Source organism: Terrapene carolina, unplaced genomic scaffold (genome assembly GCF_002925995.2).
Source record: "Terrapene carolina triunguis isolate 2854851 unplaced genomic scaffold, T_m_triunguis-2.0 Scaffold175, whole genome shotgun sequence".
Taxonomy (NCBI): domain Eukaryota; kingdom Metazoa; phylum Chordata; order Testudines; family Emydidae; genus Terrapene; species Terrapene triunguis.
Genome location: NW_020664526.1, coordinates 1,199,729 through 1,226,572, shown reverse-complemented (window position 1 = coordinate 1,226,572; position 26,844 = coordinate 1,199,729). Strand labels below are relative to the sequence as shown.

Genomic DNA, 26,844 nt, shown 5'->3' with positions numbered 1-26,844 from the left:
CAAGACATCCACAACAATCCATAATATAAAGATTGTTGCCAAACTGGAGGGACATATCTAGTGGGGACCCACAGGTGCCAGTCCAGAGTCCGGTACTAGTCAATATTTTCATTAATGACTTGGATAATGGAGTGGAGAATATTCTTATATCTTTTCTGGATGACACCAAACCAAGAGGGGTTGTAAGCACTTTGGAGTACACGATTAGAATTCAAAACAACATATTGGATAATTGGATGGAAATCAACAAGATGAAATTCAGTAAAAACAAGTGTCACATGATATCAAGTATTACACTTAGGAAGGAAAAATCGAATGCACAACTACCAAATGGGGTACTACTTTGCCAGTTAACAGTAATGCTGAAAAGGATCTGGGGGTTATAGTAGATCACAAATTGAATATGAATCAACAATTGGATGCAGTGGAGAAAAGGGCTAATATTCTGGGATGTATTAACAGGCACGTCATATATAAGACATGGGCAGTAACTGTCCCGCTCAACTGTGCACTGGTGAGTCCTCAAGTGGAGGACTGTGTCAAATTCTGGATGCCACGCTTTTAGGAAAGAAGTGGACAAACTGTAGAGAGTCTAGAGGAGAGCAACAAAAATGATAAAAGGTTAGAAAACCTGACCTATGAAGAAAGACATGGGGATATGTTTAGTCTTGAGAAAAGACGACTGAAGGGGCAGAACCTGGTAACAGTCTTCAAATATGTTAAGGGCTGTTGTAAAGAGGATGGTGATCAATTGTTCTCAGGTCAGCAGCAACACAGATGTAGGCTAGATACAAGGAAAAACTTTCTAACTATAAGGATAGGTAAGCACTGGGACAGGCTTCCAAGGGAGGTTGTGGAAACCCCGCCATTGAAGATTTTTAAGAACAGGTTAGACAAACATCTGAAAGGGATGGTCTAGGTATACTTAGGGTCCTGCCTCAGCTCAGGGGTCTGGACTAGATGACCTCTCTAGGTCTCTACCAGCCCTACATTTCTATGAGTCTGTGATATTCCACTGCAAAAGCAGTATATGTTGATCCTGCACCTAATCAGCCACTCCATCAGCAACTAAGCCTGACTAGCCATTTTCTTCCTTTTCCTGCTGCTGTGAAGAGCAAAAAGTAGAGAGGAAGAACAATTTCATGCAACTCCACTTAGCTTCCCTCTAAATCTATTTATAAGAGCTCTTCAGTTTCCTGAGGACAAAAACCCGACCCTCTCATACAGCCTCAGAACACCAGCTGGATGGTCTGCAAGGCTAGTAGAAGTATTCCAACTCACTTCAAATAACTTTGGCTTCTTTCAGTTGTTACACAGCTTTCTTTTAGTAGATGGCAATTCTGTACATCCTACAGGGACATTGGTCAACTTAATTTTACTATTCTACATTAATATACAACTAGAATCCCTCTCTTCAACTCTCACTTATCACTGAAATATGTTTTTGGTAGGTAAACACCCCAAGATGTTTGGAAGACCTTTGTAAATACTAGTGTGGCAGCATGTATTTAGAGCACGGTCACAGATTCCCCCAATAGCAGCTTCCCAGAAAAACCATGGAGGATAAGCAGTCTTCAAAAGTGAAGCAAATTTAAAAAATCTTGAACTTCTTGGAAACCAAACACATCTGTGCAAGGCATCTCGGGGGGGGGGGAGGGAAGGGAGGGTTGAGTGTATTGTATTTTGTGCAAGAAAAAAATCATTGTTTTTTATACGGCTGGCTCTTTTATATGATGATTGCTGGCAAAAAGAGAGTCAAACAGTGTGATGCAAAATTGACTTTGTTTTTAAAGAAAACACTGGAATTATTTTTAACGTTCTTCATACTGACAGCATCCTTTATCTTTCTAAAGTGCCCCAATCACCATTTGTAAAGAGTTCATATCAATTGTCCAGAGAGCTCTTCCTCACTTCCTAACTTTCCACACTGAATACACCTGTGCAACACCTAAACAATTTCAGTGGAGCACAATGGTATCATGAAAGGTACTACATGCTAGTAGAACAGTAGATAGCTTCAGCCTACTCAAAAGGGACATGGAACAAGCCAAGAATAGAGCCCTAATATTTAAGTATTTATCTATGTGCAGTTCAAGGTTTTCCTTTTTTCATTTGTGCAATCACATCAGATTACATTCTAACACATTTCAGAAAGAAAATCCTATCATTTTAGCATTTGGAATTCTATTTTCATTTTTCTAGGCATTGCACAGTTGAGTTAGTTTACATGGTTTAGAAGTCCATGAATTTTTATTCGATCATCAATTATGGAATTTTCAGCAGGGCCTGGAGGTCCTTTGAGAAGTTTCTATTCAGAGGATAAAAAGTGACCTTTATTATTTAGCATTCTTTATTTGCTCAGATGTTGAAGGATTATTGCACTGTATAGTAAACAAAAAATGTAAGCTTTGGGACAGGGCTATTCCCCTCAACTCAGAATATAATGCTGGGCAGTAGATGATTGAAATCAGAGATTACACAGCAGATTTCCACAGGAAGCACCTTACACCTGGCCTGTCTGTGTGGACTTAATTGCAAGATCTACACCATAGCATCTAAATCTGTATACTGTCTCTCTTTATTCTTTATAACATTAGGAGTACACAAATGCATAAAGTATCTTATTTCTAAAAAGCTCCACCCCATATATGCATTTCAGGGGATAAAGACACATGATAATCCTTCTATAATGGATGGTAGGTAGAACCTGCTACAATTTCAAGTCCATCAGGACTGGAAGGCACTACTGGGGTCCCAGTTGCAAAAATGGAAATTCAGGGTGACTGAAGCATTTGGAGGGGGAAAATGAAAGTGTCAGGACAAGATGTTCCTTTCAAATCTTGTTACTCCAAACACTTCACCAAAGCAAAATACATTAAACACAAAGTAAAAACTTTCAATGGACTAGAGAAACAGGAGAAGCTCAAACTCCGTCTATGGATTTATTCAATCATCAAGCATCGTAATGAGTTAGTGAACTGCCCAGCTGAACAAATCAAATGGAAGGTTATCAAGATTGAGAAATCAAGTATTTCTTAGATTTACGTTTTCCAGTAAAAGATGTATTCAACTACTTTATTATGAGTTTATGACCAAACGAAAGGAATGTCAGGGGAAAGTTAAACCACAGAAGTGGTTGAAATTCTAAAAGGAACATTTACTCCCACTCTTTCTTGCACAGAATTATCTCCTGTCAAAACTGTAAGATATGTAAAAATAAATAGGCACTAGAGGCCATAGCTTGGACAACACACAACAAAAGAACAAAACTAAGAGTAACAAGCAACAGAAAGTCCTGTGGCACCTTTAAGACTAACAGATGTATTGGAGCATAAGCTTTCGTGGGTGAATACCCATTTCGTCAGACGCATGCGAATACCCACTTCGTCAGAATACCCACGAAAGCTTATGTTCCAATACATCTGTTAGTCTTAAAGGTGCCACAGGACTCTCTGTTGCTTTTTACAGATCCAGACTAACACGGCTACCCTCTGATACAAAACTAAGAGTAAAATTCATATGATGGGTAATAGCATCAATGCATAAAAAAGTAACAGTTTCACACTTCCTATGGCCAACCTGCACTAAAAAACCATTCTTTATTCAAGTTTACCACAAGCTGAAATCTACACTTTTTTACCAAGTCTGGAGAAACCTTGAGACAAGGGGAATAAAACCTGATACCATGTGAATCTTTTCTAGAAAGGTGCCTGAAACCAAAGCAAATACACAAAGATGAAATACTTCAATAATCTGTAAAAGGAGACAATGATGGGGACAAAAAACCACTGGGAAGCTGAATAATCTGACACGACATGCCCTGTCCAGCTTTGGAGACACTAGACAACATAGACAAAATCCTTATCCTGAAAAAGAAAAACCATGCCCCATTTAAAAGTTTCAGAATAGCAGGTTATTTCTCCAGCACGTCACATTAAAGATTTAAGCAGGAGTAGAAGTGTAAAGGGTGGGGGATGGGTGTTGTGCCACATTTCGATCCACACTACAGCCCCAGTCCTGTAAACTGTCCCACATAGGGGCACTCCTGTGCTCATACAGAGCCCTGCTGACCTCATCAGGTACTTGCCTAAATGAATCAGTTGCAAGAATGGGTGCTATGTTTGTTCACTTCAAATCAAGGAGGAGGAGGGTTTTTATTGCTTTTACGGACTTTTTTCCCCCCAATCTTTAAAAAACATTTCAAACACTAGCGTTTTAAATAGAATTTCATAGTTTGTGCAAATTTCCTTAATCATAGGCAGCCACTCAGGCTCCTGTCCCACTACAGCTGTGTATAATCTCATACCATTAAAGCAGAGCAGGAGCTGCTGGAAGATATCAGCTGTTCAAAGAGAGGAAAAGAACTCTGACCTCCAATCTTTGCGGTTAAGTAAAGGATGGTTTTTCTAATGTCCACGTATTGGTAATTTTAAGTATCCGCATATCTTGTAAGAATTTACTATCTTCAATAGCTTTATATAAGTCTGTATATCTTTAAATATACAACAGCGTTTGAAGTTGCCATTGTGTTTGTGTTCTAATATTGAATAAAAAAAAAATGGGTAGCCAGCTATAACCTGGTGCTATCTTTCATCCTGTCTCTAATCCCTCCAGCAGGAGACCTGCTTCCCTCTCAGCACCAGCTCTTACACTTTCCTGTGTCCAAAAAGAGGGAACCAGATAACAGTTCCTTATTACTTCCTTTCCCTCCTCCAATCCCTAGAAAATGCCCTGGGCAGACTGAGCACCTCACATTCGTTGTTTATCTTCTCTCAGCTGCCTGCTTTACCCTCCCACACTGCCCAGGTTTACTCTGTGTACTGGGTTTCTCCCCATGCTGACTGCTGTTTCCTGGATAGGAGAAGTATTTTATTATGCTTTCCATTTAACTTGCTTGAAGCTTCAAAAGGAAGCTGAAACAGACAAAACCTCTCTAAATCGCCACGACACAAGTAAGGAGATTGGATTTTATTCTTGTATGTGACACCTTGGTTAAGTCAAGTCATGTATCTGCTCCGTGCCTCGGTTTCTTTTTCTATAAAATGGCAACAGTACCAGCCTCACACTGGTGTTTCAAGGCTTAATTCATTCATGTTTGCAAAACATTTTAATATTCTCAAATGGAAGGGGACGTAGAACTGCACAGTGTCATCATCAGAATGGAATGCACCACACAAGAGCAGTATCAAAAAGTTCATGTGTGCAGAAAAACACCATCCATGGAATTAACTTTTTACTAATCCAACCACGGGGTGAGGGATAGCTCAGTGGTTTGAGCATTGGCCTGCTAAACCCAGGGTTATGAGTTCAATCCTTGAGGGGGCTATTTAGGGATCTGGGGCAAAAATCTGTTTGGGGATTGGTCCTGCTTTGAGCAGGGGGTTGGACTAGATGACCTCCTGAGATCCCTTCCAACCCTGATATTCTATGCTATGTCTACACTGCAATTAGAACCCCGCAGCTGGCCCATGCCAGCTGACTCAGTCTAAGGGGCTGTTTAACTGCAGTGTAGATATTTGGGCTCGGGCTGGAGCCCAGGCTCTAGGACCACTGCGAGGTGGAAGGGTGCTGGAGCTTAAACAGCCCCTTAGCCAGAGCCCTGCTAACCCAAGTCAGCTGGCACGGGCCAGCCATGGGTTTTTAATTGAAGTGTACACATGCCCACAGATAATCGTTAGAGGACAAGTTTGGCGACGGAGAACAGTTTCCAGTTCGCCCCTCTCAAGAAACCAGAACTACTCTTTAAATGTAGGTGTGAAGATGACAGTTTGAATGTGACATATTCACAGCTCAACTACATGTCTTGCACTTGCACAATAAAAGTTGCTGATTGGTGGCTGCTTTTCTAATCGTTCCCTGTTTTACTATGAGAAGGCAGACAACTTCAATAGGTCTTCTATATTTAATCAGCTCCCTGTTTCTACATCAGCATGATGTAACTGCAAATCTCACAGACTACTCTGGCTTCAAGGTTGTTTCAGACATCTATTTTCTCTGAAGTCAGACACCAAAATACCTCCCTAATGAAAATGCTTGTTCCACTGGGTATGCATATGTGCATAGTGGGAGGTTGGTATAATGAATTAAAGCCTGCTATAACATGTATTATTTCCTGGATTGTTACTGAAGGAAATAGATCAGCTTTCAATTGATAATTTTCACTTAGAATTAAAAATCCAAAGAGTTGCCAGATAAGTGATGAGAAAAGGTTTTTTTGCACCATATGCTGATGTAGTTCAAGTGTATTTTTGGGGGGAAGAAACACTTGGGCTCAAAGAAAGTGGAAGGAAAACAGACATTGCCCATCCTGATGCTTAAACGCTCACTAGAAACAGTTGCTGGCATGGTGAGAAACATTCGAAAGCCATAGAGGAGGTCTGGCACTTAGCCAACCCATGCCAGAAGGTGAGGTTTATTGAAGTGGCAGCAATTTGGGACACAAATGATAAAGGGAACAAAAATAGTGTGGGGCTGTATCTGGTGCCTTTCATATCCCAAGTACATTACAGTTAGATACTGGTAGTACAGCTGCTGAGTAAATTAACATGCCACCCAGCATGCACTCACCAACAGCTCACAAATAGCACTGACATACGAACCTGTTTTATTTTGAGAAGTAGCATAGGCCGCAACATCTCAGATATGTTCTACTCTTTTAATTCTTTTTCAGTCATCAGCAAGGGGCAAAGGCAACACCTCACATTAGCATCTAATCTGAAGGTTACTGCTAACAGTTCAGCCGAATCCCTTATACGATTATGCACAGAGCTTGGATCTAAATCCCAATGTGGAACTTGGAGCAACAAGCTCCTTTCTTTGCCCAGATTCACTCAAACTGCCAGTGTGGACCCAGACTGACAGGGTGTTTTCACACGAGAATATGGGGAGAGGATAAACTATTACTGTCACAAATTATGTGGGGCTAGAGCTATTTCCAAAGATGATGTTTACTAACGACAGGTTGTCAAAGTTAATTAAATTCCTACGTACTGATTTCATCGGACAGCCTAACCCTATCGTTTACAAGGTGAATTATGGCTTTTAATTGTTCCAGTTTTACCTGTTAATGAAAATGCATGGTGCCATTAGTAAGGCCTGTCAGCTACATTTATGTGCAAAGAAATGATCCGACTCTGCTCTGGTGATCTAATCCTGTCCATGAAAACAGCCTAAATGTCACTTTCAAGTACAGTAAATAACTATCCCTAAAGACAAAGAGGACAGATGGGAATACGCTCAGAACAGAGCAACAAATCACAGAATCAAGAAAAATTAAATATTCCAGGTTTAGGGGAAAGAGTGCCATTAAAATTCTACAGAACAGAAACAAGTTTGTCTCCTGAAAGAACTAATCAAATATTTATCATCTTCTGCTCATGAGAGTAATAAATAAATAAATAAAAATCAGTGGAGATACTGATTATGCTCTTTTCATTGTGAAGCTCTCTCAGTTTCGGGACTTACCCACCATTTATCTTTATTTGTTTCTCATTATTGATAGCCGCTTGAAGCGGCAGTACTAGGTAGTGACTTTCCAACACCTTTTCCAACATTCCAGTAGAGGATTTCTGAGCATTAAGGTACAAATCCAACTATCACTCCTTTTGCAATGGTCCTCAAACGTCACCTCTATCAATAGTAGAGAAGCGACCTAAGTCTCTTTTATGCGAAGTAATAAAATCTAGAAAATGTTTGCACCGCTATTGCATTTGCCCATGAAAATGGCTGACTCCACAGTGAAGCCTCACACAGATTTTTAACTACCAAGACTAGTTAAAATCTCAAGAATACTATGTTCTAACACTCTGAACTGTATAACCTCCTACGGCAAGCATTAATTTGAAACAGGTGGTACAGTAGACACATGAAACTACATATGACTACTGCTAAAAAGACATCTACAGAAAGGGACAAGACAGAGAGAGATGTGCTTAAAATTTAAGAAAAATCAAAAGAAAAACAAAATTAAGATGATACACAAAACAAGGGGAAAACACTACAGTACAAAAGCTGTGCCTCCTCCCTCTTCAAAACAAGACAAGCACTGCCATGAAGAGAATGAATAGTTACCTGCATCCATATCTGCAAAGAATGGAACAGCCAGTAAGGAAAAGAAGGAACCAGAAATTCAGTGTCTCAGAGTTGGATTTAAAGTTCATAAGGAGAATAAATAAAAATCAAGAAAATATTTTTAGTGAAAAATATACCTCAATTATGTGCTACGATGATATACATGAACTCAAACCGTAAAAGTGACTACGCTTAAATTAAAATAACAAATACAATGAAAGTTTTGAACTACATATTAAACTGTAGCATAAAACTAGAATTGAAAAAAAAATTGTTCTTCTCCAGGCCCAAAAATTAGTGTTCTAAAAAATAATGGAGCAAATTCATAACACACAAGTTTTATTTGAAAATCTTTACTGTCTCTGGTACAACAAACTGAAGGGCCCAATCCTGTAAATATCAATACCAAGAGTAGTAGTTATTGCCTTCAGCAGATAATTGGAATTAATGGAAGTACTCATAGTAGTAAGTGCTACATTGGGTAGTGTTTGCATTTATGAAACTGAGATTAAGAACATTTCCCACATGCACAAATACTTCATGGGAAAGAATTTAAAAATGTTAAGATATTACAAAAAAAGAGGTATACAATTGTTCTCGTTGCTGCTACTTATCTCCACTATGACAAATGTTAAAAGGAAACATACTTTATTTTTTACCAACATTGCACAGCAACCAATGATAATTTTTTTTTACTGTACTATTTCTGTATGATATATAAAAACAGCGATTAACAGTGCATTGCATGAAAGCAAAAACTAAAATCAGCATGCTTTTAATCATCCGCATATCCACTTACCTTCAGGTGATTCCTCCTGGACATATGTGCCAGTCAGATACCGGTGAACAAGTGCAGACTTGCCACTAGCTAAATTCCCCACAATTCCCTGGAATGAAAAGATGATACACATTGAATCATAATCAAATCTTCTGATATTTAAAAAATATAACAAATAGTATGATTTGTATAATTTTATTTAAACAAAAAAAACTGTCAATTCTCCAAAAGATGATTTAATATTTTAACCTCTATGTTTAGGAGAAATACTATTTATAAGAAAAACAAGTGATGTATCTCAGAACACACAAATTATTAATACCCCAAAAAAATTCATTGTGAGAGCACTCCGCATACATAGCGCAGAAGGAATGCCATGAGAAGTGAAGCTATTTACAGTCCTTTCCCTCTACTCCTCCTCAGGCACACACATCACCACTACTGTACATTATATAAAATAATGCACTGCCGAGGATGCCAGACTTCCAGAACACTCTTTATTCAACTGCACACCAAGATTGAGTAAAAGATGAAGGAAGATTTATTCTATCCTTTATGCTTTTTTAAAAAAAGTTCAACTTGTCTAAAGCTTTCATACCATGTTGGACTATTTTGTCCATTAACATCAATTATCCCAGGTAGCAATTCTGGTGTAACTGCTGCTGCAGAGTCAGCAGAAGGAACATTATTGTTATGAGTCACACAAAGGAAAAAAAAATTTTGTTAAAAACCTGCAAGTAGGTGGCAGTTACAATTGCTCTGTTTGTTTCACCAAATTCTTGCTTTAAACCACCCCTTTGGTAGCCCATTTACTTCACTTTCTGATATGCTGTCCCCTACACTCGGAAGAAGCACCCTCTTGTGCATTTGTCAATCATTCCCTTGTATTCAAATTCCTCCTTAAAATACAGTTCTGAAAGTATTTACTTGATCATACCTTTCTGAAAAGGTGGAATACTATACATGATTTCAAGACCACACCTTTCCCTGGTTGTCCATTGTGAGTCTCAACTGTTTTATCATCCATCTAGTTCAGTATGTAAGCTCCTGGGTCAGTGACTGTGTGCCACTGTGCACTTTTGATCTCTGAACACAATAAAGGTGTTCAATGAACACATAATAAATTAATAGTCATTCTATCCATTTCATGGGATCCTTCTTATCGGCATGCTGAACTAAGGTGTTCTTCCTAATAAAGTTTGTTCAAAACAGTAGGTAGGATGCCAAACAATCCCAAAGTGACAGAGTTTGGGGAGCAGTGGGCTTGGGGAAAGCCTTATGATCCTGGATCTATTCTCCCCCACTGCAAACACACTCCAGTAAAGAACTAGGTGAAGGTAGCTTCTTGAAAGTTGCTCACTCTCCTTCCATACTCCAGAGATTGCCAATAATGCAGCTGTAGAAGTATCTTAAGCATAGAGCTCATAATCCAAGCTCATGGAGGCAGCCCTTGCCCAACAGACCATAGGTGCAGGGAGTGATTTGGACTATAAGGAGGGGAAAACGTGAATAAAAGCAGAAAGGAATTTAAAATAGATAACAAGGAGGGCAAGAACGAAAGAAAGAAAAAAGAAGCAGGAGAGAAAGGGGATCAGACCTACTGCATTGGGACATAGTGAAAACAAGCAGCTTGGGAGTCACCTGCAGCAAAAGAAACTAACAGGATTATGTCAAGGGAAATGCCACTGTATTTACAAGCGTAGGTGCTACCAACCTAAGCAACAGACCAAAATAAATCAATCCCAGGTAAAGCTGGAGCAAAGTGGTAGTAGGTAGGCCATCTGTTCAGTAGGGTTCTGTGTAAGCTGACTTTGAAGAGTGTTTAAACGGAGCACACCGGAAGCTTTTAATCTAATTTTCACCCAAGAGGAATTACTGAGTACGCTGGTATATGCTGAAACATCTACATCTAAAAATAAGTGTGAGGTAAGACTCTTGACAAGTTCAGTCATTTAGAGAGCTTGGATTTGCCTCACCAGCTAAACAAAAGGATGCGCTCTGTAACCAATGACAGAAGCATGACATGGCTTCAACTGAAGACAAAAACGTCTACAGGTTACTATGCCACTGCTAGAGGTAAAAGCTGAAACCCTGCTAAGACTGATGGGGCATGCCAATTCATTTGGAAGATTCCCCCCCTTCCCCCCCCAAGCATATAAGACTGCTACATAATTGTGACAGGTTTCAGAGTGGTAGCCGTGTTAGTCTGTATCAGCAAAAAGGAGTACTTGTGGCACCTTAGAGACTAACAAATGTATTTGAGCATAAGTTTCGTGGGCTAAAACCCACTGCATCGGATGCATGCAGTGGAAAATACAGTAGGAAGATTTTATATATATATATACACACATATATACATACACACACACACACACACACACACATATATACATACACACACACACACACACACACACACCATGAAAAAATGTGTGTTGCCATACCCACTATACCGAGAGTGATAAGTTAAGGTGGGCTATTATCAGCAGGAGAAAAAAAAAAACACCGTTTGTAATGATAATCAGGATGGCCCATTTCCAACAGTTGACAAGAAGGTGTGAGTAACAGTAGGGGGACAGTCTCTACGTAAAAGAATAAATGGACACAAATCAGACGTCAAGAATTATAACGTTCAAAAACCAGTCGGAGAACACTTCAATCTCCCTGGTCACTCGATTACAGACCTAAAAGTCGCAATATTACAACAACAAAAACTTCAAAAACAGACTCCAATGAGAAACTACTGAATTGGAATTAATTTGCAAACTTGACACCATTAAATTAGGCTTGAATAAAGACTGGGAGTGGATGGGTCATTACACAAAGTAAAACTATTTCCCCATGTTTATTTTTTTCCCCTATGTTACTCACACCTTCTTGTCAACTGTTGGAAATGGGCCATCCTGATTATCACTACAAAAGGTTTTTTGTTTTGTTTTGTTTTTCCTCCTGCTGATAATAGCTCACCTTAACTGATCACTCTCGGTATAGTGGGTATGGCAACACCCATTTTTTTCATGTTGTGTGTGTGTGTGTGTGTGTGTATATAATCTTTCTACTGTATTTTCCACTGCATGTATCTGATGAAGTGGGTTTTAGCCCATGAAAGCTTATTCTCAAATAAATTTGTTAGTCTCTAAGGTGCCACAAGTACTCCTCGTTCTTTCTACATAATTGTGTGGCTGCAAACATTTTGGGCTAAACTTTCAAAACTGGTCTCTGAAATTTGCATCCCAGGACCAACCTGCATGAAAACAGACCTTTATGTGAACAAATTGTCTTGACATCTCTAGTTGCATAACTGGCATAGGGTGAATTCGCAGTCTGGCTGAAAATGTGGCCCTCAACATTATTTCTGTAAGTGGAGACTACCTGGTCTGACAAGTGCTGTTTAGCCAGGAGCTCTCTTTTTTAAACCAGACCTTTTATGGAGATTGGTTTTTTTGGTTGTTTGTTTTTTTAGGGGGTGGGGGGAAATTTGGCAATACATTAGGCCTTGAATAAGAGAGATTGGGTAAGAAAAAGGAGAACAGGATCTCTGAATAAGAGGGTCATCTGTCTGAACAGCACAACTAGCAGGACCATTCTGAAGTGAATGAGAACCTCCTTGTCCCCAGAATTTCCCCAGAATCCCAAGAATCAGAGGGAAGGAAGATATCTGCCTGGCGAAATCAGAGTGGTGGGGGGAGGGCACTGAGCGTTAGTGTCCTGTCTGCTCCCATCCTACCCCCCAAGGAAGAGGGTGAAAGTCCCATGAGGCAAACAGAACAAAATAGGCCTGCCATACAATGGCTAAGGTCTACTCCACAGTCACTGCAGCCCCCCAATGAATTGCTATATCACTTCTGCCACCACAGTGGCAGGCGCTGCTGTCTCATAGCAAGGTAGTCTGTAGTTGAGAACATGAGCAAGTGCGTGTTGATTCTAATGTAGGCTATGCTGGCTGTCAAAAACCTAGAAATCAGTTAGAGGTGGAACTGCCTGCAACTATCAAAAAAGCATGAACTCAGATTCCAGAATGACAGAATAGAAGTACGAAGAAAGGAATTCTATTTTTACCATGGCTAGATATTTTGTTTGTTTGTTTTTTAATCTACCCAAAGACTTCAAATATTTGAAAAGACATTTTGTTATTTCTCAGGCTATGTCTACATTACCTCCAGATCGACGCTCTGGCTATCGATGCACCGGGGGTCGATTTAGCGGGTCTAGTGAAGACCCGTTAAATCAACAGCACAGTGCTCTCCTGTTGACACCTGTACTCCACCCAGAATGAGAAGAGTAAGGTAAGTCAACAGGAGAGTGTCTCCCATCAACCCAGTGCGGCGTAGACACCCCAGTAAGTCGACCTACAGTAAGTCAACTCCAGATACATTTTACGCAACTCCAGCTATGTGAATCTTAGGTCAACTTACCGCGGTAGTGTAGACATAGCCTTAGTCTGCACATCAGTTCTCCACTGGATGTATTCATGGCCGTTTCTGGATTTCCATTATTATTTTACACCATTTGAAAATCTCTGCTGAGTGCCACACACTATGCACAAAAGATAAGGTACATGCCCTGAAAAGCTCACAACAATTATGCTACAAATTGGTGGAGAAGAGGGCAATGAAACAGCAGGGTGGGACTAGGCAGGAAGGACTGAAATATCAAGAGTAAGAGGTCACTTTAATGATGTCTGCAACAAATTGAAGTTTATTTCTTTTAAAACATGTATCAACTCCATTGCCATTTGATGCACACAGTTGACCAAGGAAGAAAAGCACAAACAATGTTCTGGTTGTGAGACGTAGCATTATCTTTTGGAAGGGGCCCAGTGAGGAAATGTAATTATGTTCCAACAGTTCATTCAATAATTGTGATATATTTTCCCCACTACGTGTTTTCTTTTTATGTATTTGTTTCAAGTCCTGAGGATTGTGGATCAAAAGCATTACACTTCACAAATGTTATTCATTGCTATATATACTGTTAACGTATAAGATTCTCCAAATCTAACAACATAATGGAGTGCCCATATACATTTATCATACAAGTCTTCACAGTTCCAATACAGTAACTCCACACTTAAAAGTCGTCCATGTTAATATTGTTTCATTGTTGATCAATTAGGGAACATGCTCGTTTAAAGTTGTGCAATGCTCCCTTCTGAGGTCGTTTGGCAGCTGCCCGCTTTGTCCACTGCTTGCAGGAAGAGCAGCCCGTTGCAGCTAGCTGGTGGGGGCTTGGAACCAGGGTGGACCGGCAGCCCCCCCATCAGCTCCCCACTCCCCTAAGTTCCCTGTGCTGCAGCCGCCCAGCAGGCTATCAATTGCCGGCAGTTCAGCTGTCCCTCCGCACACTGCCATGTGCTGCTCCTGCCCTCTGCCTTGGAGCTGCTCCCAGAGACTCCTGCTTGCTTTGCAGGTGGGGAAGGGGGGACTATCAGGGTGTCCGCCTCCCCCCTGCACCCTGCTTACCCCTTCTCCATATAGGGACACAGATGTAGAGAGATATAGAGAGCTTGGGGCAGCAGCTGCTGTCTCAACTTCCTGATCCACTTAAAAAGAGTGGGTCAGCTTAAAGGGGCAGTGCATCTTTCTCTCTCCCCCACACCCAAGGTGTCTGTCCGTCTGTCTGCTATGCTGTCTCCCCTCCCTCATGTTCGTGCTGCCTTGTGTGAGAGGGCTCAGCCAAGTGCTAGTTCATCATTTAGCAGCAAGGCATTCCCTGGGAAATATCCCTCCCTCTTCCGCCCTCTAACTTCACCACCTCAACGAAGCTTCACAATCATCATAGCTGTGAACAGTATTAAATAGTTTGTTTAAAACGTATACTGTGTGTATATCTATAGAATATATAGTTTTTTGTCTGGTGAAAAAAATTTCCATGGAACCTAACCCCTCCCCACCTTACATTAATTCTTATGGGGAAATTGGATTCGCGTAATATCATTTCACTTAAAGTCTCATTTTTCAGGAACATAACTACAACGTTAAGCGAGGAGTTACTGTATTTTAATCCATTGGCTAAAAAAAAAAAAAAGGCATGATGAGTGTAAGTAATGCACCTGACATGTCAAATGTGTTAACTACTCCAGAGGGCATTCTGTGCCAAAAATTAAAAACTCTATGCACAATATTTTAAAATTCTGCAAGATTTATTTCTCAATAAACGCTGAGGCTCAGCATGGCAGTGGGGAGCACAGGCCGCTGGCTGTAGAAGGTGGGAGATCACCCTGCAGCTTTCCCACCCCCGGGACATGGACTCAGTGGTGAGGCTGCACCTGACCCTGACACAGCACAAGGCCTGGGCCTGCCCCAGAAACAACCAGGGGCCCAGCCCTTCTGCACCAGGCGTGGGGCAGGTAGGCTCAACCAGACAGGATCCATGTGTGGGGTGAGAGGATTCTGTGTGGGACAATCTGGGTGCAGGCAGCTCAGTGGGAGGTCTAGGTGTGAGAGGATCTGGATGCACAGAGGCTCATGGGGGGAGGGGGTTCCAGGTGCAGGGGCAATGGGACTCTACAGGGGCTTCCAGGTGAAAGTGGTTAGGGCTCTGCAGAGGGGTCTGGGTGTGGGGGGCTCAGCAGAGGGGTCTGGGTGCAGCTAGTTGGGGGTCAGTGGTGTGGGGGTCTGGATTTGGGGGCTCAGGGAGGTGCAGGGGGTGGGGCTCATCAGGGTGGGGATTTGAGTGCAGGGAGCTTAGTGGGGGGTGGTCTGGGTCCAGGGGTGGGGGTCCAGAGGCAGGGGCTCTGGGTGCAGGGGGGCTCCAGATGCAGGGGTTGAGGTTCAGTGGGGTGGGGTTCAGGTATGGAGGGATAGGGGGTTCTGGGAGTATGGGGTGAGGCTTGGTGGGGGTGTCTGGATATGGGAGGTCCAAATGCACAGCGGCTGGGCGGATGCGGGAGCAGCTCCCCGTAGAGTGGCCCCTCCCCCCAGAGCTGATGACCAATGGGGGAAGGAAGCAGGAGAGGATGCTGAGCTTCCTGCAGCTGGGGGAGGTTTCTGGGGGTGGGTCTGACACAGCCCCAGCCACGCCTTGCAGGGAAAGAGTAAGTCCCATCCTCTCCTGCCTCCAGCCCAGTCGGGACAACAGCTGATCCTGGCTCAGATGTCCCCACCCCTGCAGTGATCTACCTCTCCGCTGGCTGCTCCGGGTGCCTGCAATGATGTACTTGCGCAGCTAGGGAATGGTGCATGACTGCTCTTGCAGCTTCCCTTTGCTTCCCTGTCAGAAAGTCTTTTTTTTGCGGGGAAGCAAAGAAATCTACGGGGGACATGAATTCTGCGCACACGCAGTGGAGCACAATTCCCCCCAGGAGTAATTAACACAAATCATTTTATCCAATTAGCTAAGGGTAGTGTGTAAGATCAGTTTTATGTTTCTAAGTATTGACTTGGGCTCATTCTTCCCATGGCAACAACATTCATTAACCCCAGGAAACCTCTAAAAATAGTTAAGATGGTTCTCTCTATCAAGTCTACTTCTGTAACATTTCATTTGTTTATTCTTTGTTCTAGCTTCAATGATTTAGACAGCATCCTTTGGCACTTAGTTACACCCTCCGCTCAATTTCAAGGGGAGATCAGATTCTTAAAAATCTTTTCAACTCAGCTGCCTCCATCTGTGAAGTGTAAGGTTATATCTAGTTGTGTCCTCCATGTTCATGAATGTATCTATTATAAGAAAATCATTTTTCACACAACTCAGGGCCCCTAACTGTTATTAATCACTGAAGATTGCTGGCAATAGACTAAATGCTGGGAAAATCTGATGTCCTATACCAAGGAATTAATCTGTTAATCAAGATTAGCAATTGTGGGGACCACAGGAACCATAAATACACCAGCCTGTTTTCACTATGTAGTTGTCTTCCTGACTGACCCGTTTTTACTTCTAAAATTTTTTAACCATATCAGGTTGATACTGATGCTGAGAACTAGCATGCACAGACAACACAAAACATTCCCTCCTCCACACATATGAACCCTGAATCCACACAAAGGATTCAGACAAGCAAATTTTACGGTGCCTAGCATGTTTAGGAGTGGCATGCAAATGAGTTTGGAGTGCTTTTTTTTGTTTGCAGTGTTCCAGATGGGCTAAACTATGATAAGGGTATATCCTAAATTTTAAAGAACTGTGGAAAAACTAAGCGTGTTTTCTGGGTTACAAAAGAGTACAATATACTGTTCTGGCTGATAAAAGTATATTCAACATATTACATGGATGTCATCCGGTTTAGCAGATAGGTACTGCAGGCATTCTATAGCACAGAAATGAAATAAACTCCTGACAAAGAAAAAGGTTGGGTATTTATTTATTCCTTAACCTATCGCAGCCTAGAGCTTTCCAACAACCAAGATCATAGAAACCTCCTGTTTGTGACTGGCTACAGTCTAGCTGCTGTCTGCTGTGAAGCTGCACCAGGCAGGAGCTTCTGAGGCCTTGACCATGAGGGGTATCTTTCTCAGCAGTACGCTCAGATTGGACAAAATGAAAACCTTATGGGTAATCAAAGGCTGTCACAACAGGCAAGCCCATCAACATAAACCTCTCAGGCTAAGCTTTTAATATTTGAAACAGGAGAGCAGTTGACTGGGCCTAACAGTGATGATTCAAAGAGGAGAGGCAGTACTGTAGAGTATACTGCATAGGAAGTTATTGTTCTGGTGAAAGAACAATATTACTTGTAAGACTCTTTTTCCATCCCAGTAAGATGACTGACAAACAGCTACAGTGACCTAAGAAAATGATTGTTCTTCCATTCAAGGATACTAAAATCGACTGGACCAGAGTGGAAATCTCAGCACTATTTTAACAGCTTCTCAGGAGAGTAATATCAGTTGAAAAGAAAACAGATGAATAATCACGTGTGTGTTAAATTACCAGAAATAGGTGTAGTTCTGAAAATCTGCTTAGCTCTTGGAAGTCTAGGGGCTCCGGGCTGCTGGCCCTATGCTGCCCGCAGTCCCTAGGGACAGCTCTGTCCGCCATTAGGGCATTTGTTCCCGAGAACCCCCTGTAACATTTCACGAACCCACGTTTGGGAACCACTGCTCTATAGGGTCATTGCATTGACTGCACCCAGTGGATATTTTCAAGCTTTAATTTGCAACTGTGAGAAGTAGAAACTGAGCTTCTAGAAATAAACGTTGAGATTCTGACATTACCTGACTTTGGGGGCCAGGACCAAAGCACATGCCCACTGTGCCTGTGCCTTAATCCAGCCCTACCCAGGGGTATATCTGAACCTCAGTGACGGAAGCACCATTCAGCAGTGCCCAGCAAACTACATACGCATGCTCTTTAGACAGTAGCTTCTCATTTGGCCAGCTCAAACAAATGGAGCTTGGTTTACAAACAGAATTTGTGAGAGTACCAACCACCTCCTTCTCCTCCTCCCCACCCCAGTTCTGGCCACATGGGTTAAGTAATCAGCTTTCTTGGCAGCAAACAGACATTGCTCCCCTAGAACAGGGGTTCTCACAAGAAATTTTTGGTGGTCTTAGAGTGCGGCCACCAACTCTTGCTGGTGGCCACTCTGACAATTTCCCCTAAAATACTTAACTTTAGGAAAAACAAATATGCACATCTACATGTCCAAATCATTGTAATTTATTTAAGTAAGGTTTTTTGCTGACTCAATAATAAAAATAACGAACAATTGTCTATTCTTTACTGGTCAGAACAGAAACAAAATAAGGTGCTTAGCATGGTCTTGTCTTTTTGTTCTTGTTTCTTTTGCTTTTTTATTCCTTTTTTTAGACTTGATAGCTAGTAAGTCTACTGCTGTGAAAACTGATATTTGTATGTTCGTTAATATGTTACTATCTAGCTGGGAGGCAGTGAAAAGCAATATTAACAAACACACAAATATTGGTTTTCATAGCACTTACTCAGGTTCGGCATAAGACAGGCGACAAATTAAGCCCTAGAGAGAGAGGTGGGTAGGGAGGCAGTGGGGGTCAGGGTGATGGAGGGCAAAGGGAAGTATTGGGATCCACGGACAATGGGAGGTTGGTGAGCCTGCAGCCGGAGCTTGAAGCCCTGCAGCCAGGGGATGGAGCCCCACAGCCAGAGCCTGCTCCCTGCCACCGCAGGGCGGAAGCCAGAAGCCCAAGCCCCACTGCCCCTGGCAGCCCCAGGAGAGGGGCCACTGCTTTGTCGTCCCCCCCGCCAATCACTGCCCAGGAGCCTGGGGCCGCAAGAAGAGCCCCTGGTGGCCGCATTTGAGAAACGTTGCCCTAGAAGTCATTCTTGTACACTAGCAAGTTGAAGGATGCTTAATACTTTTGTGATTAAAACCTCAGACTAGGAATCAAAAGATTTGCATTCTATTTCAACAACACTGCTAATGTGACCTCTGACAAGTCACTTAACTTCCCTGTGCTTCATTTTCTTCATCAGTAGATAACACAACAACTATAGTAGATTGTGTAACACTAACTTCACTGATTGGCACTGCAGAGAAAACACCACTGAAATGGGAAAATACCACATGATGTACTATTCTGCTCCACTGTACATTAACACACCCTCCTGATGTTTAACTTGCAACTCCCAGTATTTTTGGGTAGCATGCAAAGAGAAATAATGAAATCAGGAGAGAACAAGATAGAACTCTATATACAAAGAGCGCAATGAAGCTACATGAGCAAACCCCGAATAACTTGTGGCAGTTGTAGGCACTGAGTACCTTGAATGAAGTTCTCAGCAATCTAAAGTATCAAGCCCCAAAGCATATATTTACTACAGTAAACATCTTCTCCTGTCTGCATCCTAACTGCTCCATTTAACCGAGGCTGTTAATATGCTAGTTTGTGACAGGAGCAAATGCTATATGCTTTTCATATTTCCATAACATCCCTAAACTAAAGAGCCACAAGCAGAAGCGCACAACCCAAAATTAATCTAAGTGGCAGTGAACATAATAATAGTGCTGTGGCACAAGAGAGACAGGTTTAGCAGTTAACATGGCCCTTCACTTCCTCAGGCATATTACGGAGTTGATCAATAGTCTGGGAACATGACCTGTTATAGGGTGATGACTCACTACACAAGTTCCTTCATGACGGCAGATTTATAGATAAGAATGAATGTAGACTTGAGGTGGAACTACTTGGCCATCCTTCCTGCGTGAGCACAAATGCCACAGGCACAGCTGGTGCAGCTCATTTCAATTATGTTTCAGTAGTATAATCAAATTTCTGTTTTTATTAAATGGTAAAATGGAGTTTTGCTTTTAACAGGGGTTGCACAAAAATGAAACCATCAGAAGGTCATCATAAGACTTGTACTGCCTGACAACCTGAATTTCATTCTCTGCAGCAGCTGCACGTCAAAAGTTTCTGTCTCCACTACTTGCAAGACCCTGTCCCCAGTATTATGGAAAGAGGAGGATAGGAATCATGGTGAAATGGGCTCTCATATTCAGCCAAGATATGATCACTAGGCAATGCAAGCATTCCCAAAAGTGTGGTATGTAAAGCAGACGGCCAACAAGGAGACAAGGAAAGTAAAGAGGAGATGTATCATGTGTGTCACTAACCATGGTTTAAGCAAATGACTTATCTGTCAAACCAGTACAATTGCACAACAGAACACTGCTAGTACTAACAGAGTACACAATCTGTTAGTCTTTAAGGTGCCACCAGACTCCTTGTTGTTAGAGTACACAACCAATTTCCCTTTATGTAGTTTATTTCAAAATTCAATAGGATATTTTTTAAGTGTTACTGAAAGTCAATCTGTTGTGGTCACAATAGCACTTAATTCAATATCATTTTGTTCTCGGTATCGCCACGTGTTTCACTCTCCGCGTAGCATGTACACATCTGAAATAAAAACAGAATCAACTTGGCTGACTTGTCATTAACACACTGTCAGCTGTGATGCTGCTCTGACGGATAGGTGGATTTGGCAGGTGCAAATCTACCGTTGCCCTTTCTTGCGTGCTGGGATAATCGCCACTTTAACCAAGGCTTTGGGAGGAAAAAAAAAAACCTCCCACTCAGTACAGAAAAGTTTACTTAGTGAGTGAGGTGCCAGCTGTCCTCAAGTTAAACTAATATAATTTTGTACATTTCATTTTGTGCTCTCCTGATTGGAAAAGCTGAGCAAAAATGAGTGAATCTTAGCATAATCTTTTTAGTTTTCACCACTGCTCCTGCTGGAAACCTGCGCTATGCATTTTCAGCTGGGTCTAGTCTTTTCTTTTCTCACCTCATCTCAGCAGCAGAATTACGTCGACTTAAGTTACATGGGAATTCAGCCAGCACAACTATTACATAGTGTGTGTGTCGACACTATGCTCTTTGTGTCAGTGGTGCGCGTCCCACTAGGAGCGCTTGTATCAACGCAGAGAACAGTGTACCATGGGTAGCCATCCCACTGTGCAACTTGCCACCATGTAGTGTAGGGTGTTTGGGGAAGGTTTTGCAATGCCTCATGGGTCAGAAACAAGTCATACAGGGATCCCGGGGAGCACGGGTTCAACTTCCCATAATGCAGTGTTTTCTATCCCATAATCTTATCTGTATCCCATAATGTTTCACGCCTCCTTTCAAAATCACCCACACAAACCTGCACGTCCCATCTCCCTGTCCGCCATCTGTGACAGAGGCATGGATCCTGCACAGCTCTGCACTATTGTGATAAGCGTGAGTCCAGGACAATATCTGCAGAGCCGCAAGAGGAGCTGCGGGGAAATATGATGATGTGGGACATAGAAAAACAATTCAAGGTTGCTGGTGGCATTCATGGAGCAGCTTCAGACAGTGGAGTGTCAGTTCTGGACCCAAGTAACAAGCATGGTCATGCAGGTTTGGGATGACAAGCACTGGCTGCAGAACTTTCAGATGCTCAAGGCCACATTTCTGGATCTGTGTGCAGAGCTCCCTCCAGCATCGCAACACCAAAATGAGATCCGCACTGACAGTGGAAAAGCGAGTGGTGATCGTACTGTGGAAACTTGCAATGCCAGATTGCTACCGATCAGTCATTAATTGATTTGGAGTTAGGAAATCCAAAACGGGGTCTGTTATGATGCAAGTGTGCAGGGCCTCTAATTGCTCCTGCTAGGATGAACTGTGAATCTGGCCAATGAGCAGGACATAGTGGGTGGTTTTGCAGCAATGGTCTTCCCAAACTGCAGTGGGGTGATAGATGGCACGCATATCCCCATTTTGGCACCAGACCACCTTGCCAAAGACTACACCAACAGAAAGTGCTACTTTCCCATGGTAATACAAGAACTGGTGGATCACTGGGGACACTTCACCAACCTCAGTGTGGGCTGGCCAGAAAAGGTGCACAATACATGCATCTTGAGGAACACAGGACAGTTCAGAGAGGTGCAAGCAGGGACTTGCTTTCACAACCAGTAGCTTACCACTAGCAATGTTGAAATGCCAACAGTGATCCTGGGAGACCCAGCCTACCCCTTGCTCCCATGGCTCATGAAGCCATACACCAGCACCCTGACAGCACCAAGGAGTGCTTCAACTATAGGCTGAGCAGGTGCAGAATGACAGTTGAACGTGCCTTTGGGCGTTTGAAGGGTTGCTGGCGCTGTCTACTCAAGAGATTGGACCTCAGGGAAAAAAATATTCCAATGGTTATAGCTGCTTGCTGTGCCCTACATAGTATCTGTGAAGCAAAGTGGAGATGGAGCAGCTGTCTGCTGATTTTGAGCACCCAGATACCAGGGCTATAAGAAGAGCTCAACATGGAGCTATACGGCTTAGGGAGGCTTTGAAAGACCATTTTAATAGTGAGCCAGAGTAGAGAGTGTTCTACCTGTCTTTGCTCTTTTGCAGCCCTGTATGAACCATTTAGTGAATTCTGTGTGTGAAATAATATAACATTGCCAATGCACCGATTAATACGGTCGGTGAATGATGTCAGCACCACTTAGCATATGTTGAGAACTAATACACGTGAATTATGTTTCCCAAAACACCTTTATTCCACAATGATGCAAATAGAAAAAACATTTTTAACTTAAACTTAATAAATTAAGGAAAAAGAACTTATGATGGGGAAAGAACAGTCATTTCCATTTCAAATTCACATACACCAACCATGTCTTTCCCAGGTCAGCATAGTGCAGCTGTGAATGTCTTTAATGTTCCCAGCCCAACGCCACACAGAATGTTGAGGGGCAGGGGGCACAGAGAGTTCCCGGTATGCAGTTCTCTATGGGCTGCAGAGAGAAGCGAGCATAGGATTGTTGAACCTGCAGATCCACCAGAGTCTGCAGCATGGCTGTTTGCTGCCTGAGAAGCGCAAGCATCTCCAGCAGCACGTCCCTCTCCTTTTCCTGCAGCTCTCTTCTCCACCCTATCCCTCTCCATGCTGTCTGCAATGGTGATCCTCCAAGCCCTGTGCTTTTATCGGAGGCAGCAGAGGGTTGCAGGATCTCTTGGAACATGTCACCCCAAGTCCTTTTCCTTCTTCTCTTTATCTTGCTTGTCCGTTCTGCTGGTGTGGATGGAGAAACCCTCACGGCCACATTTGCAGCTGCTGAAGATACAATATACAGAAATACCATTGTCAGTGTATTCATGAGATAAAACAAAATTCAGGAGGCTGAACTCACTCCCTTTGATCCACACAAGTTGTTAGCACTACAGTCTCACTTCTCATTGGGATTTATACAGCATGAGCCATGGTGAGCACAGCCCTGGGGTGGGGGGCAAATTGGGGAAATGAGGGGAGACGGCTCACAGGCATGAGTATGCGTGTATAGGGCAAATGAACTGAATATTGGCACCACTTTCCACAGGCAGTGGTGACTATAGCTGACCTCTCACCCCTGAGGGTAATGGGTGAGAGGGACCCTATGCTGCTAGCCTGTAAGCTGCAATGGTTCCCACTCAAGTAATTGCTACGGGGCATGGGAAAGCGTCCTACCACAGGAGAAGAAATAAGGCAGCCCTCCCCAGAAACCTACAGCAGAGGATTGCAGACAAACTCCAGGAAAGTTTCATAGAGATATCTGTGAAGATTCATGGCACATCCTGGTGCACATAAATAGTGTGTTCCGCGGGGCCCCCTCTGCCTAACTGTCGAGGGGGATGAGAAGCAGACAATTACTCTTCCTCTATTATTTGTTTCACTACCTCTTCTAGAGTAAGAGTAAATCAATAGATGTATACTGCTATTTTGTGGGTTCCATCCCTGTAATTTCAAAGAAAACAGCATACTTACCAGAGGTTCTTTCCCCTGCATCAGGATCGACTGTGCTGGACTGTAGGGACTGGCCGGACTGCGCTGGAGTCAAAAACATGTCCTCGTTTGCTGAGCAGCTGCCTCCCCCAATCACCTGTCCCCCACATTCTACTCCTCCTCCACTTCCTCATCCAACACCTCCTCTTCGCTGTTCTCTGGCTCCTCCGAAGTATCCATAGGGCTCTTGGGAGTGATGGTGGAGTCTCATCTAAGGATGGCATGCAGCTCTTTGTAAAAGCAAGTTTGTGGCTATGCACCAGAGCAATTGTTAGTTTCCCTTGCCTTCTGGTACACCTGTTGCAGATCCTTGGCTTTCACATAGCTCTGCTTTTCGTCCCTCTTGTAGCCGTTCTCCTCCATGCCCCAAGTGATCTGCTCGTAGATGTCGATGTTTCTATGGCTGCATCTGAGCTGTGCAAAACCTCTTCTCCCCACAGACCCAGGAAATCCACCATCTCCTGTTTTCTCCAGGCGGGGGAGCATCTGCAGCATGTAGTCAGCGTGGTCAGCAAGGCAGTTGCTAGGTGTACTCTCCAAGCCAGGCAACCAGGAAATGGAATTTCAAAAATTCACAGGGCTTTAAAGGAGAAAGGCAGTTCTCTGGCCAGCTGGCTGCTTGGCAGCAGAGTTCACACTGGTGACCAGAGTGGTCAGGGTGGGGCATTGTGGCATACATCAACTGTTATTGGCCTCCAGGAGGTAAGTAACACAATGTCTACACTGACACTGCAACAATCTAACTACATCGGCCGTGACTCTACGCCACCGGGGGAGGTGATTTTATTAAGTTGGCATAACAGGGCAGTTACGTGGGCGGGAGCGAAATGTAAGTGTATACACATACATAGCTATGTCAATGTAAGCTGCCTTGCATCCAATTAACTGTGTAATGTAGACCAGGAATAAATCCTTGCACAAGCTTACAGAATCATATCAGTTTTGTCTTGCAGATTCTATTTTAAAAGGCAGCAAGAGAGAGACAGGCTCTGATCTGGTTGCACAAGAAAAATATGAGGTGGCAAGGGAACATCTTCATACCCCCAAAACAGTGAAGGCAAGAGAGAAATTCAGACTATCCACCTCATATGCACACATAGCCCCCACGCTAACAAAAAATGGGATGGGGAGAAGACAGAAAAAAGATAAGGAGACAAGAGGTGGAATCCTGCACAAACAGCATGAGATCCTGTTTTCGGCTTTGTTTTCACTGAGGGATAACTAACACACATCAGCTATACCGCTGCAAAAACCTAGTCGAGACAAGGCACTGGAGTTTTTATTGTGAAGTAAATAGGTGAGGTCAGCCACAAACGGGGGTACAGCATTGACCATGACTTTTTACCTTGCAGGTAAAACTACAATGCGCCCTGTCTCCACTAGCTATATTTCTGTAACATCCTAATGTGTATTAGTTATCCCACAGTAACAATGCACTTTATTTTGGGGCAATGAAGCCAAAGCCTCTGTGACTAAACAAAGGCCCCTTACTTACCTCGACTCCTCCAACAATGCCTGAAAGCAGCAAGCATATGCAGCATGCCCAGCTTTTTGAACTGGTTAGTCCCCAAGGTGTTGAACTGTTGGGGAACAGCCAATGCCTACTGTTAACTAGATGTTTGCTACTGTAGGCTCAATTGACATACTATGTACGGTGTAACAGTTTAATGCAGAGACAATAAGTCTATGACCAATTCAATTAGGTAAAAAGTAATAGAGTTTGTCATAAGAACCCTACAGGCAAAGGAAACTCAGAGGAGGCTGCTCTTGTGTTTCTAGTCCCGCTGTACTTAAATATCCTAGAATAAACAGACACACAGCTTAGAGTTCACAGGAGAGTTACTGGGGATTCAATTCTTCTGGGCCACAACAAGATCTTTTTCACTGTAACTTGCTTTATGCTCTGGACTTGAAAAATTACCACACTTAACCGCCAGAGAACTAAACCCACTGACCAGAAATCACTTCAAAAGTCAAATGTGCGCACACACAAAAATTCCCACCACCAAGTTGCAGACATTCAGAGGCAATAAGTCTAATTCCATGTCTTAGTGCTGGGATTATTAGGAGGTTGTCCCCAGCAGGATACACACAGTTCATGCTTTGCATCAGTATCGCCTGGGTGCCTGATAACTTTGAAATCTTCCTGTCCCCATCTGAATGCTGGAAGGAAGTTTTCTCCATCTTCAACCCAAAAGCTGCCTCATTACAGTGAAGGGGAGCTTCTCAGCTATTCTATCAACCCCATCATCATTTGGGGCACCCCAGTTCCTGCCTCTAGTGTTGTTCTTCGGTTTCAAAACAGCAGCTCTGTGAAGTTCCCTCATCTGCGCCATGCATTTTTATCGCCAGATATTCCTTTCGTCAATGGCATCTCCCACCTACACTCTCTTCAAGCTCAGCTAAAGTAATGCCAAAAATAAACAGTTTCTAAAAAGCTGCTTTAATTTGCATTCTTCTGGAACTAACATTAAGACAATCTGGTATCTTGCCTCTCACTAATCTCCAGTCTTTTAGGAAATCAAATGGAGGCCTGACAAAAAGCAACAGAAAAAAAACATTTCAGCTAGACAATTCATTTTGAAATTCTTTTTTAAAACTTGGGAGTGAAAAAAATTGGTCCTATGCAGAGACCCTGGAGGAATCTAAGACACATTCCACTTAAAAAATGATCAATTTCAAGCAGTGCACTAAAACTTGATCTGGTACTACATGTGCCTCCTAGTCCGCCTGTCTGTTTTTGCATTTTAGAATATTTTTATTTTCAAACATTTTTTCTC

The 26,844-nt window shown here is 42.7% G+C and overlaps 1 protein-coding gene across 2 annotated transcripts in view; it reads right to left on the bottom strand.

The window, feature by feature from the left end:
- Nucleotides 1-26,844, bottom strand: part of LOC113406986 (arf-GAP with GTPase, ANK repeat and PH domain-containing protein 1) — a 636,559-nt gene that overhangs the window by 388,604 nt on the left and 221,111 nt on the right. Inside the window, exons 3-4 of one of the 2 annotated variants that reach the window (XM_026653995.2) lie at nucleotides 8,870-8,957; nucleotides 8,071-8,082 (exon numbers count right to left, since the gene is read on the bottom strand). In XM_026653995.2, the coding sequence (XP_026509780.1) occupies nucleotides 8,071-8,082; nucleotides 8,870-8,957 (100 nt within the window). The remainder of the gene's footprint in view (nucleotides 1-8,070; nucleotides 8,083-8,869; nucleotides 8,958-26,844) is intronic. The other variant, XM_026653996.2, reaches the window with a different exon arrangement.